General features: G+C 45.3%; 1 protein-coding gene across 2 annotated transcripts in view; it reads left to right on the top strand.

Annotated features, from left to right (window-relative positions):
• MON2 (MON2 homolog, regulator of endosome-to-Golgi trafficking) overlaps positions 1 to 18,556 on the top strand; it is a 271,194-nt gene that overhangs the window by 173,799 nt on the left and 78,839 nt on the right. Inside the window, exons 27-30 of one of the 2 annotated variants that reach the window (XM_082256725.1) lie at positions 184 to 327; positions 10,178 to 10,195; positions 10,483 to 10,611; positions 17,972 to 18,162. In XM_082256725.1, coding sequence (XP_082112851.1) covers positions 184 to 327; positions 10,178 to 10,195; positions 10,483 to 10,611; positions 17,972 to 18,162 — 482 coding nt within the window. The remainder of the gene's footprint in view (positions 1 to 183; positions 328 to 10,177; positions 10,196 to 10,482; positions 10,612 to 17,971; positions 18,163 to 18,556) is intronic. The other variant, XM_082256726.1, reaches the window with a different exon arrangement.

Raw genomic sequence — 18,556 nt, forward strand, 5'->3', positions numbered from 1 at the left:
ACCAGCATAAATAAATGTTCTGTGAATCAAGCAGTGTGTGTTTGATGCCTGTACACATGAAGCCTACATTGTCTATGCTAATAGAAAAGCAAGAAATTCATCATGTGATTACTAAGAAGGAATTGCCATTTTTATTCAGTTTGTTTTAACTATTGTCTTCTATGTGACTTTTTCCCTTTGCAGGCCATTTGTGTGGGACCTGAAAACATGCAGATAATGTACCCTGCAATCTTTGACCAGTTATGTGCATTTGTACAGTTCTCATGTAAACCTCCACAGTATGGAAAACTAGAAACAAAGCACATTGCAAATGCCAAATACAATCAGGTATGTCTGCATGCAGACTGCTATTGGTATCTGTATCTGTCTTTATGTGTGTGGTTCTCTCTACTGGAAAGCACAGATTTAAACATGGTGGAGGTGGCCTCTTCTTTGCTGCTGTTCTTGTGGAGGCTTGTATGTCTTTGTTTTATATTGTTCTCTGTAGGTAGTGCATCGGATGTGGGTACTGTCCTGTCTTACCTTTCATTGTACAAGGCTGCTGGGTCTACAAATTGGCCTCATCCATCACATGGTCTCTAATTTTCTTTGATCAATCACCTTTCACCATGGCTTTTTTTTCTCACACATTAGGTTGGGCTTGGTTACTTATAGCTAATGCCTTGTCTGGAGGCCAAAAACAATAGTTCTGCCTTGCAGAGAAATAAAAGAATGATTCCACCCAATTTCTAGGAATTCCATGCCCACTAAGATCTGATAAAACACAAACCTTTACTTGTTGTGCTCTTCAGACAGAGTATTGCTAGTGGCCTGACTTCTGTTGCACCTGTGCTTTTTTCTTTTAGGGCTCGTTTACACTTTCTTCAACTTTAACACATATTAAAGCACCTACCTCCTCAACCTGCTTTTTTGATGCTTCTGTGAAACTTCAAAGAAGCTTGTCAAATCCCCTGTGTGTGTGTTGATTTTCTATTTGTTTAAAGGGGCCCAGTAGAACTCCAGCTTATTAGTACCCTTGTTCAGCAGCTCCTCTGCTCAGTAGTACCCCCAGCTCTGCTGATGCCCCACCCTGTTGTATTCCAGCTTTGCTGATCCCTTGCTCAGTAGTAACCCCCAGCACTGCCGATCCCCTGCTTAGTAAGTACTATGCCAATCACCCACTCAGTAGTAACCCCCAGCTCTGCTTATCCCCCACTCAGTAGTAACCCCCCAGCTCTGCTTATCCATCACTCATTAGTAACCCCCCAGCTTTGCTGATCCCTCACTCATTAGTAACCCCCAGCTCTGCTGATCCTCAGGTATTCTGATCCTCCTCTCTCTGGTCCCTGCTCGCCTCCTGTTATATTGTTTCCACCATGTGCGACATATGCTATTTTCTCCTACTATGGTCCCCCAGCTCTGTAGAACCTTTGCTGCTCAGTCCTCACTGTCCAATCCTGTTTACCGTCTGCTATAGCGTTCTCATGTTGCACACCACGTGTGCCGTCTGCTAGATACACCACTCCAGTCTGAACCTCGCTCACCTTCCTGTTGCTCTACTCTGCACACCAGATGAGACGTCTGCATCAGATACTTCCAGAATATAATCACGTGAACCAGAAGTGACTGCTGATTACATCTTTCCGGTTTACTTGTTGATTTCCCAGTGCATTCTGGGATATCTCATTTGCAATACCTCCAAAACAAAGTGAAGCTAATGCTGAATAAAAGCCCCTCAAAGGCTGCAGGTGCTGTAAGCGAGTGTTGTCATAGACTTCTATGAAGGCTTTGGAGATACTTTTGAAGCACCAAGAAAGCAACATGGGGTAATTTTTTTGAAGTGAGGCAAAGTAAAGAAAACACAACAGTGTAAACAGGTTTGCAAGGTAATCATTTTGTTTAATGAAAGGTGCTTTGATTGGCATTCAGAGTGCTTTAAATAAAAAAGCGTGTCCAATGCCACATTTTGAGCAAGTGTAAACGAGCCCTTAATGATTCTTTTGTACAACATGCAGGAGTCTCATCATGCCTCCTAATTTCTTTATACACAGTGAGCCTCATTTACTAAAATGTCCTATAAGAACTGTTTATTTCATAATTGATGACTAGAGAATGACTGGGACAACATATAGCAGAACACCATTCTGAAAAACAGAATGCGGAGTCAATTTGTGTTTATAAAATAAATGGAAGGCACAATTCCACTAATATTGGACCCTTCCCCTAGCTTCTTTCTTACAGTCTCTATATCCTAAGCAAAATTGCTTATCAATAAATATGAATTAGGAAACCTAACTGATTTTCTGAAAGCTACTCTAATATAAAAATGTCAATTTTAGTACATAGGAAGTATTTTTAGTTCTTACATCATGACATCTGGGTCAAGAATATACTGCCAACATTTCTGGTGTCTGCACCATCTATGTGCCAGTGTACTTTTAATCTGCCAGTCATTTAGATTGCAAAGCTAAGCCCAACTGGCCTACCATCTGACTGTCTATTTACAGTATCAGTATGATACATTATCTTTCAGCTTCGGGAGATCAGCACTGGTAAAAATGCTCTTTCTCTATCGCTCATTGACAGACGTAGTCTTCTTGATTCTCAAGAGCTGGGTTATGTTGTCTCCGCAGGAGTAGGACTAGGCAGAAAGACAAAATGTTCTGGCTCCACCTTAGGGGCAGTCCCTGAGGGTATATCCTCCCTCTCTCTGCTACAGGGAATCAGTTTTTTTCTGTCTAGTCAGGAGTAAGGACCTAAGTTCCTTGCTGGGATCTTTTGGGTCCTGGCAAGATTTTTTTCTTTAAAAAAAGATTTTTTTTTTAGGCAGTTTTTCTCCAGTGTTTATTTCCTGTGAGATCTTCAAGCAAATACGCCGGACTGGGACTCGAGCGCGTGCAGACCAGAGCTCCGCGCTGGGTCGGCCGCGACGGAGTCCCAGTGGAGGGACTTACCTTGCGAGTTAAAAGTCTCGCTTGGACGCCAGGAACCAGATAGTCGAGGCGTCCGGAGTGGTCCACAACCCCCCACCCCGGTGGAGAGGGTATTGTGAAGAGAGGGTGCCTGTCGGTTCGGTATGGTGAGTAAACGTTCCCTTTTTTCTTTCCTCGTTATGAGGCAGTATGAATTATGGGCCCCTCCATACATGGTCAGTATATATCTGACACTAAAAGTCCCCCTTGTAAATACAGTATGTGTTTGGTGGAAGTGGACTTGGTTTGAGGGCTAACACTCTACCCAGCAGACTGTAGCATTACAGCAGACATAGGAGGTATAATCCTACCTTAATTGTAGTGTATCTCCTGCAGATCAATAAATTGCCACTTAGCAGAGATGCAGGTGGATGTGCTGGGAAAAACGATTTCGGCGGTCCGCCGCCATTTTGCCGTAGACCAGGTGCATGTATGTCCTCAGGTCACGCCGGCCGCCATGTTTTTGGAGTCTATTGTCTCTTGTATGGGGGCGGCCATGTTTCATGAGCCCAGCTACCTCGTGGAGAGCTGGGAACGCCGGAAGGCGTACACAGGGGGCGGAGCCACGTCCTTCTACCCGGGAAAAAGCAACAGCTCCTTCCAGTCTGTAAAAGACAGACGCTGACTGCAGTTGGTTGGAAACTTCACTGCATCGGTTGGTGAGCCTTGGGGGTCCCTCTCTCTCTCTGTGGGGATCGAGAAGCAGGTACTCTGAGGGGCGCTATTGCGCTAGGGGGAGACACATAAAAAAAAAAAAAAGAGGTATTTTTTGTTTTTTGATTTAAAAAAAAGAAAAAAAAAAAAAAAGTTTTTTTGTTTTTTCTGGCAAAGGTGTCCTGAATTAACATGGACCCTGCCACTCATGTATCTCCTCCGGATCCCCTCGAGGGGTCTGCAGGATCCTCCAGCACCCCACTGACGATTGAATCATTGTCAGCTATTATGGAAACTTTTGTGTCCCGGGTGGAAGTGGCTTGTCAGGGACAGGGCGCAAGAAAGCGACCCCCGCCTAACCCCTTATTATCTGAAACCTCGGATTCAGACTCTGAGCCTATTTCTGCAGTTGCAGGTACTTCATCTGGGATTGGTGTCTCGTGTACTGTCTCTTCAGACAGTGAGGAGGATGTTTCAGCATCAGCCATAGCCAGAGAGGAAGCGTTGGTAAACGCACTCATTGTATCTGTTCAAGAAACCTTAAGATTACAGGGTATTCCATCGGAAATAGCTGAAACTGAAATCCCTTTTGGGACTAAAAAACGCATCAAAGTGGCGAAGGTTTTTCCATTGCCCAAATGTTTTGGCAATCCAATCGAAGAAGAATGGCGTCTGCCAAAACGCACTTCTGCTATTTCTAAACGCATTAACAGGCGTTATCCGTTTGAGGAAACCCTCATTAAGAAATGGACAGAACCACCTGTGGTGGATTCACCAATTGCTAGATTGAATAAAGCCACGGTTATTCCTCTAGAAGACGCTCCGTCTTTTAAAGATCCAGTGGATCGCAAGATAGAAGCTATGTCTCGCACCATGTTTACCTTGATTGGATCAGCTTTCAGACCAATAATTACTATTGGTCTGGTTTCGCAGACTGTAACTGAATGGACCAAGTGGTTATGCCGGGACTTAGAAGAGGTCCCTCAGGCGGTATCAGATTTGTTGGAACAAATGATACAGGGGTTACAGTTTGTGTGTGATGCGGCGTTAGACGCCACTCCATTATTGGCGCGAGCATCAGTCTCAGCAGTGGTTCTCAGGCGTACACTGTGGCTAAAAGGTTGGTTAGCCGACCAAGGTTCCCAAAAAGCATTGGCTAATATCCCCTTTTTAGGAGAGCGTCTTTTTGGAGCCAACTTAGATGAGATCATTAAGGATCTCACGGGTGGAAAGAGCACCTTTTTACCGCAAAATGTTAAAGGTAAAGGAACTCGTCAAAAACGAGGGCCTTCTTTTTCTGCTCACAAAAGGTTTTTTCGTCCCGCGGGTGAAAAAATTAAGTCCTCCAAAGCTCCTTCAGGAGGCTTCAGGGGACGTTGGTCGGGCAAGCAAAAGCCCGCCCCCTCCAGACCTGAAGATAAATCGTCCAAAGCCTGAAGGTGCGCCCCCACCCATAACTGGGGTGGGGGGACGTCTTCGCCGGTTCCCGGATCCATGGCTTTCCAGAATCCCGGACAAGTGGGTTTGCGAAGTCATAAGGTCAGGGTACAAGATCGAGTTTCGATCTCTCCCACCGGCGCGATTCTTCCCTTCCAATATTCGACTATCCCCGGATCGTTTAGAAGATCTGCGGAGAGCAGTCACGGATTTACTACAACAAGGAGTGGTAGTCCACGTTCCTTGGACAGAACGTTTTCAGGGGTTTTATTCAAACCTATTTACAATACCCAGGAAAGAGGGCAAAGTGCGTCCAATTCTGGACTTAAGGGCACTCAATTCTTTTGTCAACATAAGAAAATTCAGAATGGAGTCCATTCGCACAGTAGCGGCCTCCCTGCATCCAGGGGATGTCCTAGCGTCCATAGACATCAAGGACGCATATCTTCACATTCCCATTTTCGCAGGACATCAGCGGTTTCTACGCTTTTCCGTAGAAGAGAACCACTATCAGTTTGTGGCGTTACCTTTCGGTCTCGCCACGGCTCCTCGGGTCTTCACGAAGGTGTTGGCCCCAATGTTGGCACTACTGCGCCAAAGAGGCATATCGATTCTAGGTTACCTAGACGATCTTCTGCTTCATGCAGAGTCTCCTCAGACCTTGCTACAAAACATAGAAATTACTATAATTTCTTTACAGGAATTCGGGTGGCTGGTGAACCAGCAAAAGTCATTTCTGGCTTCCACCCAGAGGCTCGAATATCTGGGTCTAATTCTAGACACAGTCAGGACAAGAGTTTTTCTTCCGGTAGGGAAACTCCGGAAGATTCAATTAGCAGTCCAGTTGTTACTATCCAACAGCTGGTCTTCTCTTCGAACTTGCATGAGGGTTCTGGGGTTGATGGTGGCTTCCTTCGAAGCAGTCCCATTTGCCCAGTCCCATACCCGAATTCTTCAGCAAGAGATTCTTCTCAGATGGAATCGGAATCCGGAATCCCTGGACAATCAGATCCGATTGAGCAAACAGACCAGAGAGTCTCTGGTCTGGTGGCTTCGGTCTCCGATGCTCAGCCAGGGAAAGTCATTTCTGCCAATATATTGGACGATAGTGACCACGGATGCCAGTCTATCCGGATGGGGAGGAATTCTCGGTCAGTTATCTGTCCAGGGACTTTGGTCCCTGGAAGAATCCAGGTGGCCGATAAATGTATTGGAACTGAGAGCGATCAGACTTTGTCTGATTCACTGGACCGAGCAGCTCCAGGGCAGCCCGGTTCGGATCCAGTCGGACAATGCCACGGCCGTGGCTTATGTCAATCACCAGGGGGGCACCAAGAGTGTCCGAGCGGCCAAAGAAGTGGCTTGCATTCTTCGCTGGGCGGAACGATTTGTTCCAGCTATCTCTGCGGTGTTCATTCCGGGGGTGGAGAATTGGCAGGCAGATTATCTCAGCCGTCAGACTCTGGATCAGGGGGAATGGTCCCTCCATCCAGAAGTTTTCCACCAGTTGTGCCTACGGTGGGGCACCCCGGATGTGGATCTGTTGGCATCACGATTCAACAGGAAAGTACAGAGATTCGTGGCTCGCTCCCGCGATCCTCTAGCAGAGACCGCAGACGCACTGATCGCCCCGTGGGGGCAATACCAGCTAATGTATGCCTTCCCTCCTCTCGGGTTACTGCCAAGACTTCTTCGCAGGATAGAGGAGGAAGGAATTCCAGTAATTCTGGTAGCTCCGGACTGGCCTCGTCGAGCTTGGTACGCCGACGTGGTCAGATTGGTGGCGGACGTCCCGTGGAGACTTCCTCTCAGGGAGGACCTACTGTCTCAGGGACCGATCTTCCATCCTGCTTTACGATCGCTGGCTTTAACGGCCTGGCTATTGAGACCCAGGTGCTGAAGGACAAAGGTTTGTCAGCTTCAGTTATTCCTACTCTAGTTGAAGCAAGGAAAGCGACTTCCAGAAAGATTTATCATCGCACATGGAAGTCCTACATTGCATGGTGTGAACCTCTGGGGTTCCGTCCACGGTCTTATTCGGTTAGTCGAATATTAGCTTTTCTGCAACAAGGGGTTGAGCAGAAACTGGCCTTGAGTACTATCAAGGGTCAGGTCTCAGCATTAGCTATCTTCTTTCAGAAGCCTTTGGCTACTCATTCCTTGGTGCGGAATTTCATCCAGGGGGTGCGACATCTGGCTCCGCCAGTGCGCGCGCCGTTACCACCCTGGGATCTTAATTTAGTATTGTCGGTTCTTCAGAAACCTCCCTTTGAAGATATTAGGGAGATTCCTCTACCTACGTTGTCCCAGAAGGTGGCCTTCTTGGTGGCTATTACTTCTGCACGCAGGGTGTCAGAACTGGCCGCATTATCTTGTCGTTCCCCATATCTGGTGGTTCATAGAGATAAGGTGGTTCTTCGTCCGAATCCATCCTTCCTACCAAAAGTGGTTTCAGAATTTCATCTGAATGAAGAAATTGTATTACCTTCCCTGTGTCCTAAGCCCAGTCATCCTCGGGAGTTTGCTTTACACTCCTTGGATGTGGTCCGGGCGATCAGGGTATACTTGAAAACGACAGACTCGTTTCGCAAGACGGATTCACTTTTTGTGATCCCGGATGGACCCAAAAAGGGGTTGCTTGCATCTGCCGCGACTATTTCCAAATGGATCAGACAGACGGTGGTACAGGCTTATTCTATTAAGGGTCGGGAGCCCCCGTTCCCTGTTAAGGCGCACTCCACTCGGGCGCTTAGTGCGTCATGGGCCTTTCGCCATCAGGCGTCAGTGGTCCAGGTGTGCAAGGCGGCTACCTGGTCGTCGGTGCATACCTTTACAAAACATTATAAAGTTGATGTAATGGCATCATCTGATGCCGCATTTGGCCGCAAGGTTTTGCAGGCCGCCATTTGAGGAGACCAGTGGTCTGCCTCGAGGGTTTTTTTCCGTTGGAAATTTTTCATTTGAGTCTCATTCTTTGTTTATAATGAGCCTTTAAAACTTCTAGTTTGGCACCGGTTGGGCCTTCTAGATTGGATTTTGATTTTTGTCAATCCCACCCCTCATTTGTGGCACTGCTTTTGGATGTCCCAGCTCTTGAGAATCAAGAAGACTACGTCTGTCAATGAGCGATAGAGAAAATCGGATTTTTGTAAGATCTTACCGTAAAATCCTTTTCTCTTAAGCTCATTGACAGACGTAGTACCCGCCCCTCTATCATTGAGTTGGGTTGGGTTAAATTCTCTGTTACTGCTTTAGAACAGAACTGATTCCCTGTAGCAGAGAGAGGGAGGATATACCCTCAGGGACTGCCCCTAAGGTGGAGCCAGAACGTTTTGTCTTTCTGCCTAGTCCTACTCCTGCGGAGACAACATAACCCAGCTCTTGAGAATCAAGAAGACTACGTCTGTCAATGAGTTTAAGAGAAAAGGATTTTACGGTAAGATCTTACAAAAATCCGATTATCCAAGCCCTACCTGTGATCTTAGCCTTAAGGCCCGTACACACGATCCGAAAATCGGACGAAAAATAACGCTTGTGAAAAGATCGGACGATAATCTGATCGTTAGTACACAGCTTACGAGAGGCGATCACGACAATCGCCCAATATTATCCGGTCGTGCAAGCATAAAAATTTTGATCGTATTATAACACATCGTATGATAATCGTATTATCAGTATGTTGTTCGTCCTAAAAAAATGGTGAGCAGTAGACAGCGCATGAGCAGTAGACATAATTTCCTCTCACACGCTACGGCGTGGTTACGCATACCGGAAGCTTTTGAATCATCGTCCGAGAAAATTCGTATCGTAAGTAACCTCTGCCATTTGCGAATATAATTGAGAGTTCCTAGCAACCAAACAAAAACGGACGGAGCGTCGTCAGATTTTCAGATCGTGTGTACTGGGCATTAAGGGTGCATTCACAGCTGAGAATGCACCCGACTCTAATTACATGTGAGAACCCCAGCAGGGGTTCCAGGGGATTAGCTGTAGTTGACAGCCCTAATAAAAGCAATGGGAGGCTGCTGGCTCCTGCAGCTAATCATGGCCACTCACATGTAATCGCTCATGCAGTGACTACATGCGAGCGATCGACCCTGGACACAGACAGTCTCACTAATTTATATTGTACCCGTGTTTGCACATTCAGGCTCTCCAGCACTGAAATTTTCTTATTTTTGGTCATTAGCCACTCCTAAAGTCTTAATAGACAGGAAGATAACAGGTAGGTTAATCTTAGCCTTGAATTAAAAGAAAGTCAAGGATCCGAGATAGTGTAGCTTTTCTTGCTAACAAATAGACTGCGGTGTATTAGCCAGGCCATTTAAACGTTTAAAGTTGCTGATAGGTTCATAGCATGGACTAGCATGTGTACCAACTGTCTTGCTGTGAAATTGCTTCAGTAGACAGTCAAATTCCATCTTTAAATTCCCAGCTGTCATTTCCCAGTACAGACATGATCTGATTAGTTACTTTTGGGCACTATAAACCATTCTTATCAAAGATGCTGACAAATGAGGCCCAGTGTGAGTTTTTTTCTCCACTGAATCATATGAAAAAAAATGAACTGAACAGAAGATGAAGACAAGCTGGCATGGGACATGCATTGCCTGCTGCTCTCTTTTCAAAAAGGAGCTGTGGTAACTAGGTGTTTTATACTGGAAATTCTCATTATCTGTATTATGATGTTCCTGTGACTGGGAATCCTTTGTAATATATTCCTCTAGCGTCACCATATATATATTTGTTATTCTGGAAATTCTGTGTTTGGTGGAATTATTCTTTAATTGTCATATGTAATATGCATATCGGAAGTCTCAGTTCCTTAAGCGATATTCCAATCATTTAAGTGAAATATAAAATTTTGCACAGATCAAACCTCACATGAACATCAGCCATTGTTTGACTGACAAATTAACCTGATTTGTGATTCAGAATAGCTGGATTTAGGTTCCCTATCAAGAAATCAGTTCATTATTGGTATTGATTTTATTTCAAATGAATAATAATAGTACCAGTTTAATTTAGTGTGTTTACACAGAGCTTTCAACTACAATTAACCTGTGTATGTCTGTGAATCTGAATTAACTTCTCTCATTCTGTTTATTCTGCACCAAAAATGGAATCACAAATAGATTCAACTTTTTGCACCGGTGAGTGACATTTCCTAATTGCCCTGTCCTGAAAAAAAAAAATAATAATAATATAATGGTAACATTGCACCTGTGCACTGGAAGACTGTCACTAGTGTTGACCTATGTGGATGATTTTTCCTTTCTTATTATAAGCATGCAAAGTGCTTCCACTTTCCCTTTCTTGTTATGATCACTTGTTTCACTGAATCTCTATGCATGCAAAAACATGAACATTTACATTGCTCTAACTCATCTTGTCATTCCGTGTATAAATGGTGATTTTTTTTTTCTGTTTTTTGTTTTAGGCAGAATGGGTCGCCTTAAATTATGTTCCTTTTGCTGAGAAATCTTTAGAAGTTGTAGTGGACCTGTACCAGAAAACGGCTTGTCATAAAGCTGTAGTCAATGAGAAGGTTCTGCAAAATGTTATTAAGGTATATTCAGTGTATTATATTTGCCCTGTAATTAACGTTCCAGGTTTAGCATGTATACAGTAATATCATTGGTTGTAGAAAATGAACTAAAAGGCAATAGTATGAACAAACTATTTTGTCAATGTCAGTGTAGAGCAGCCTTGTCCACTTTTTTTTTTAACATGGAAGAACTCTTGATATAACTTTCAGGTCTCAGGAAACTCCTACAAATAATTACTGTATCCATAGCTCAGGGTGCTATAGCGTGGTGGTCAGTAGGAAGAATGCCCATTTTTTGGTGACCTGTGGGAACATTGACACTCTTAAAGATAGCTAAGAAGATCATCAGTGTCAGTGGTAACTTACCAGAAATAAATATTTTAGTGTTCAGGGAACCACAGGGTTCCATAGAACCCTGGTTTAGAAAGACTGGTGTTGAGCATATGAGTTTGAAGTGGACCTATGCATAGATGTTAAAGGAGAAGTACAGCCAAAGCTCCTGGATCACAGGAGTGCAGTTCGTTCTGCACTCCTGTGACCTGTTAACTTTAGACAGCTGTTGACTGACATCACAGAGCCGGTCCAGGCTAGGAAAAGATAGCGACCATGTAGTCAGGATCCACCCCACCCCCTCCATAACCCAGTGCTCCAGTGAGCGTAGGGGGGGGGGGGTGTACAAAACAGAAAGCCTGGGACAGTGACAATCTCTCTACTCATGAAGCTCTGAGAACTGAGCGTTCAGCGGTTTTTGATAACAGCCGCTCAGTTCTCAGCCTTAGAGCCGACGGGGGGGGGGGGGGGGGGGTCAGATTCTGCATCCACCTAAGTAAGTATGATTTCTCCAAAAAAAAAAAACATCTACACTTCTCTTTTAAAGTGTTTTGCTTGACTAGATAATAGTACAAAGTGACCAATAGCTAGGCACCTAGTCACGTGATCTTCGCTGCGAGGGAAATTAGGGGGTTTAGTCCCTTAAACAGGTGACCCAAAACTTAGGCTTTTGGGATCAGCACAGAGAGCACAAGAAGCATTTTCTCAAGGAATGGCATTCGATGCGTTATTTCAAAGAGGTTATGTGGTCGTTAATAGAAATATTGGTATGGGATGAAAATGTACATACTTTTTGGAATGCAGTGGGGAAACTGACCCATATCAGAGGGTTTGAATTAAACATGAATTGGGTAAATGACAAATCACCGACTTTCATGATGTTTTGAATATCAATTGGCTGTTTGCATTTGTTTTTGGGAGACAAGTTATTTGGTCACAGGCAGTGAAAAGTTCTATCTGCACCTTGTATAAGGAAAATTTCTAAAAAAAATACTATATTTTTGGTATCTCAACCCAAACATTCCTGCATTGTATACACCCTGACTCTAGTGATTGGTGTTGGCGCTGCCTGCAAGCTAAGGGCTCCCTCGTTCATATTTTTTGGAGTGGCCCCTGAACCTTGGTGGAAATTAGTCCATCAGATGCTACAACTCCTTTTTGATTCCAAACTCCCTTTTTCTCCAAAGCTTTTCCCCTCAAACCCTTTCAAAACTGCACAAGAAGCTATTACGGCAAATACTTACAGCCTCATTGCCCTCAATTGGAAACCGAGAAGGCCACCCTCTTAAGCAGCATTATATGCTAGAATTGGAGATGTGGACCTTCTGCAACTGCACGCTTGCAGAACGCATAGGATAGACACAATGCAGTTTGGGAGGTTTGGCATCAGCAAGCGGTTTTGCCGTAGCAGATTCTTTGCACTGCAATAGATATCCTACTCTTATATTAGTCTTTCGAGCTTGGGACGTGGAAAGAGGTGTATCTTCCTCTTCTTCTTTACTCCTTTCTACCTAGCCTTTTCTCCTATTTTTCTTCTTTTGTTTTTGTCCTCTGTATAGCTGCACTGATGTTTAAGCCATGTTAATTAAAATGAAGGTATCCTCCGCAATCTTTAGATTTAGATTAGAGATCACTCAGCTTTAGAGGTTCTACACCAAATTGTTAGCTACTTTGGCTGCTTATTATTTACATTGATCATCTGTGATTTTGATTAATGGGACTTGCGCGTCCCCATTGCCTGGTTTGTTTAAGGATAACTGTTGAATCTCGTTAGCTTAACCATTGTTCTCTTTCTATGAGCTTTGCTATATGATGAGCTATATATACATTTCCTGTTTCTTGTATTGAAAAATCTTTAATAAAAACTGTTATTTACAAGCGGAAATCCACCACAGAGAGAAATGAGGAAAGGGGGACTTTGCGATGCCCAGAAGACATTAAATATATGTGTAACGATGAGATAAAATACAATGTTTATTGGAATAACATTAAAATATCCCCTTAGAAGCAGTGAGACAAAGGACCCCCACCACTGTGCCAGCTATAGGCCCATCTCTCTCCTCAACGCTGACACCAAGATTTTGGCCAAGATTATGGCGCTTCGCCTCCAAGACCATGTCACGTCCTTGATCCACCCTGACCAGGCGGGATTCATGCCCCTCCGAGAGGCCCGGGACAATACCGTCAGGGCTCTCCATGTGCTCCATTGGGCACAGCATGGACCGGACAGACTTCCCTGTCTGACTCTATCCCTGGATGCGGAGAAGGCCTTCGACAGGGTGGCCTGGCCATACCTGTCGGAGGTTCTTCGATCTCTGGGGCTCGGATCCCGTATGTTGGGGTGGATCTTGGCCCTGTATCACGGCCCGAGTGCCAGGGTCAGGGTGAACGGGTTGCTGTCGGATCCCTTTCCCATTTACAATGGCACCCAGCAGGGGTGTCCCCTGTCACCCCTCCTTTTCGCCCTGGCCCTGGAACCCTTTTTGAGGAGAGTGAGGGCAACGTCTGACATTGCTGGTGTTATGGTCGGTTCTACGGAACATAAGGTGTCGGCATATGCCGATGACCTGCTGTTCTATCTTACCCGACCACAGCTCTCCCTCCCAGTACTGGTGCGTGAGCTGGACCTGTTCGGGCGGCTTTCCAATTTCAAGATCAATTATGATAAATCCGAATTGCTACCTCTTCATGTGCCCCCCGACTCTACGGCGATCCTTTGGCTTTAGATACCTCGGCGTAAACGTCTCCCCTGACTTGAAAACTATGAAAACTCTATATGACAGGAACTTCGGCGACCTGTTGGCGCGTATCCATCTTGACCTGAAATCGTGGGCATCCAACTCGGTAACGTGGTTTGGCCGCATTAACGTGCTTAACCACTTTACTACCAGTCACGTAACCTCTACGTCGGCTGACTTTGAGTGGTTATACCGGGATGATGCCTCTAGCTAGAGGCATCATCCCGGTACCGTTGTTTGAAGCCGACGGTCGGCTTTCCGTCGGTAACGATCGATGCGGCTCGGGAGCCGCTCGATCGTTACCCGGGGGGCGGGAGGGGACGTTCCCCCCCTCCCGCCGCCTTCCGCGGCTTTGCTCGGGGCTACCGTCCCACCGGGAGCCCCGAGCACCCAGCCGGCACGTCCGCCGGCTGGATGGAGTCCCGATGAATGCCGGAAACGGCATCGATCGGGTCTCCGATGACGTAACCCGGAGGCGGCGTCCATGACGTCACTTCCGGGTTACTGTGCTGCAAAAGGCGGCAGATTTGAAAAACGGCTGTATGCAAAAATGCCGTTTTCGGCGTTTTGCATACAGGGAAGTGTAGTGGAGGGGTCTAGGGTCTTTTAGACCCTCGATCCCTCCATAAAGTGTACCTGTCACGACATATTGCTGTCACCAGGGATGTTTACATTGCTTGTGACAGCAATAAAAGTGATCAGATTTTTTTTTTTTTTTTTTAAAAACCTGTAATAAAGTTTAAAAAAAAAGAAAAAATAAATAGGAAAAAAAAAAAAAAAAATTTAGCCGTCCCCGTCACCGTTAGCTCGCGCACAAAAAAAAACGTATACGCAAGTCGAGCCGCAAATGAAATCGCTGTTTAAACCACACATGTGAGGTATCGCCGCGATCGCCAGAGCGTGGGCAATAATTAAAAAAAAAGAGCTACACACTAACTCTAAACTGGTAACCGTTAAATAAATTTAAAGCGTCGCAGATTGAGATCTCTATTGACCGTAGTTTGTCGCCATCCCACGGGGGGGCGCAATTTTAAACCGTAACATGTTTGGCATCTATTTACTCGGCGTGACATCATCTTTCACAATATACAAAAAAAATGGGCTAACTTTACTGTTTAGTATTTTTTAAATGCAGTGAAATGTGATTTTTCAAATTTTTTCCAAAAAAATGGCGTTTTAAAGACCGCTGCGCAAATACCGCGTGACAAAAAATTTTGCAATGACCGACATTTTATTCTCCAGAGTCTTTGCTAAAAAAATATATATAATGTTTGGGGGTTCTAAGTAGTTTTCTAGGAAAAAATACTGGTTTTAACTTGTGAACAAAAAGTGTCCGAAATAGGGCTGGGGCTAAAGTGGTTAAAATGACCATCCTTCCCCAACTGATTTATTTGTTTAACACGGTCCCCATGCATTTACCTGTATCCTTTTTTAAACGTTTGTGACGGGCTTTTCTAAAATTCGTCTGGAGGGAAAAGAGTCCCCGCTTGGCCTATGCTGTCCTCAGGAGGACCAAAGCCGACGGTGGCGTCGGTCTACCGGATGTCACACTATACTATAAGGCTATGGCATTAGTTCATATGCTGAACTGGGCGCACGATGGTCAGTCTAAACCTTGGGTCCCCTTGGAGAAAACGCTGGCGGGACGGAATCTTGCGGGTGCCCCGTGGATTCCGCCGGGTGATCGTGGACTGTCGGCCTGGACGTCACCCCTGACTATAGCCACACTTCGTATCTGGGATGGCCTTAACGCGTCTGGCGCCATGTCTTCCGGCGTGTCCCCTTTGGCTCCCCTGGGTGGATTTCCCTGGTTCCCCCCGGGGGAGGATGTAAGGTTTTTTTTGGTCTTGGAACGCTGATGGCAAACTGTACTGCGGGAAATTTGCTTCTGCAGGCACTTTGCTACCCCTAGCGACTCTGCGCGACCGCTTCAGCGATTTTCCGATGTCCGACTGGCGATATAGGCAACTGACTGACTTCTTCGCCACACTCCCGACTGCTCCACGCCCGATTACTGGCCTCTCGGCCTTCGAGAAGTGGTTTGTTGACCCTCCGGAATCCCGCCATCTACTGTCGCACATGTACAAATTGGTATTGAGTGGGGTTTCCTCCTTGCCTCCCTATTTCATGAAGGAATGGGAGAGAGAGCTGGGGGTAGAATTCGCTCCCCCACAACTCTCTCGCATTCTGCCATTGACCCATGTCTCCTCCATTAGCACCAGGATACAGGAGTCGGCCTATAAATTTGTAGCCCGATGGTACAGGACCCCTGCCAAATTAGCCCGGATTTTTCCGGGCTCGGACCCCCATTGTTGGAGGGACTGCGGGCAGGTGGGCACTTTCCTCCACATTTGGTGGGAGTGCCCCCTGCTGCAGCCCTTCTGGGACGCCGTACATCTTTTGGATATCCAAGCTGTCGCTTACCCCTCCTTCCCGCACTCCCCTTCAGTACCTGTTCCATGATACACGCTCCTCAATCAAACGCTACAAACATAGTATAGTTCCTTTCCTGCTGAACGCCGCCAAGTGCCTCATACCGAGGCATTGGCGGAGTTCCACCTGCCCCACGCTTTCTGAGTGGAAACGGGAGGTCAACCTGGTGATGGAAGCGGAACGGCGAGTTCTCACATCACAGGGCAGGGAGGAACGCTTTAAAGACACTTGGACGGGGTGGATGTATTACTCTGATGAGATCTCAGATGTGCACACCTATAATTAGCGGCTGAACCCTAGGACTCCAGCCTGACCTTCTCCTGCCTGGGGCCCACGCCCCCAACCCGGACCTCCCTTTCCCTACCTGTTTTATCCTTCCTGTTTGTCTCTTCCCCTCTACTGTCTCTCTTTTTTTTCTTGACTTTTTTTCTCTCTCACCATCTCTTCCCTGAGGCCAGTGGCTGATTCTGCGGAAGTTTATACTGTAACATGGATACTAATGTGCACTGATGTTAGAACTATGTGCGGTGTCTGTCGGGCTCTCCGGCCTCCTTTGCGGAGCTCCCTTTTTTGGGCGGCACTGACAGACACGGCGCATCCTAGGGGTCCTTGAATGTACTTGCTGTTTGGCCGATATTGGCACACGCCTTCACAATGCCTGATTGATTGACCCCTATGGACATTCCTGTTTCACTGATGGTGTCCGGACTGAACATAATGCCGATTGTGCCTTCTCTATGTTTCTTTTTCTAAATGCACTTCTGCACTCCTTTGCTATTTTATGTTTATGTATGTTATTTTGAAAAAAAAAAAAAAGAAGCAGTGAGACAATATGCAAAATGCCACACACAAATGTATATAAAAGACTCTTACATGTTATTGAAATACTGAAAATTGATTGAGTCCAATAAACATTGTATTTTATCTCAACGTTACACATATTTGTGATATCTTATGGGCATCGCAAAGTCCCCCTTTACCACTTTTCTCCCTGTTGTGGGCTTCCGCATTTAATAGACGGACTGATGCCAAGGTAGACTGGGATATAGGAACACAATTGCTGAAGTGTTATTTACAAAATAATTGTGTAGATAAATTTACAGGATCAAGTCTGAAAATCTCTGCTTGATCAGGACCAGATTGCACAGCTGAACCTGGGTTTTGGGGGTGATATTTTCCCATTGGAGACTAAAATTTTTATGAAGCTGGCTTTTGACTAAACCCAAAGTGTCATTTCAACAGAGAGAAAATTGTTCTGGCTGGGGTTGCACCTACTGAAGTTAACCTGAATATTTTGTGAATCCAAAGACAGCATGGTAGTCTGCCCTGTGTGTTTTTTTTATTGGAGGGAACTGAAAGATCAGAAGCAGAATACTGGTTCTTCCTCAGTCAAAATGCAGTAATAATGGCAGTATGAGAAAGATTATCAAATACTATTAGTGTGCTTAGATAACACAGGTTTGTTTTCAGTCTAAAACAGGGTTCCTCCAAAGGTTGCTAGGGGTTCTTTGAGCGTTATGAGATTTTTGCTTCTCAGATGAGTAACCACTGACACCAGTGATTTTTTTTTTTTTCTATCTGTATGGGGGCATTCTTCTCAATGACCACAAATGTAAAAAGTATTCGCCCCACTGACTATCACAGTAATGCAACGTGACCTTAAAGTCATGTCTTAAAGTTATTTCAAGGGTTCCTCGGTTTTTATAACATTGAGAAAGGCCATAATTGTTGAATTATTTCTGCTTTTTGGCCGCTAGATGTCACTAGAGACAATTTAGCATGTTGTGCTTGTCTGCGAATCTGAAATCTGCACTTTGTTATTTCTAGAAATGCCTGATTATGATACAAGTATGATGTTTGTATTTTTGTAATTTTCCCAGACTTTGAGGGTGCCATTGAGCCTGAAGTATGCGTGTCCTTCAGAAAGCACATGGAAGCTGGCTGTATCATCCTTACTTAAAGTGCTTTCAGTTGGGTTACCTGTTGCCCGGCAGCATGCTTCGTCTGGGAAATTTGACAGCATGTGGCCAGAACTTGCTAACACCTTTGAGGACTTTTTATTTACAAAAAGGTATTTAGAAATGAACGTTTTGTTCACTAATATTACCATTACCTTTACAGGAATCAGTACAACAGTCAATAAAATAAATACATTTTCTCTAGCGCTCATCGACAGACGTAGTCCTCGGTGATACACCACCTTCGGGTTATGTTACCTCCGCAGGAGCAGGACTAGACAGGAAATTAAAAAGCTCTGGCCACACCCTAGGGGCAGTCCCAGAGGGTATATCCTCTCTCTCTCTGCCTCAGCAAATCAGTTATTTTCTGTCTAGTTAGGAGTAAGGACCTAGATACCTTGCTGGGATCTTAGGTCCTGGCAAGAATTTTTTTCTAAAAGGATTTTTGGACAGCTTTTTTTCTCCAGTGTTCCTGTGAGATCTTCAAGCAAGAAAGCTGAACTGGGC

Source organism: Pelophylax lessonae, assembly GCF_965119305.1.
Source record: "Pelophylax lessonae genome assembly, chromosome: 4".
Lineage (NCBI taxonomy): Eukaryota > Metazoa > Chordata > Amphibia > Anura > Ranidae > Pelophylax > Pelophylax lessonae.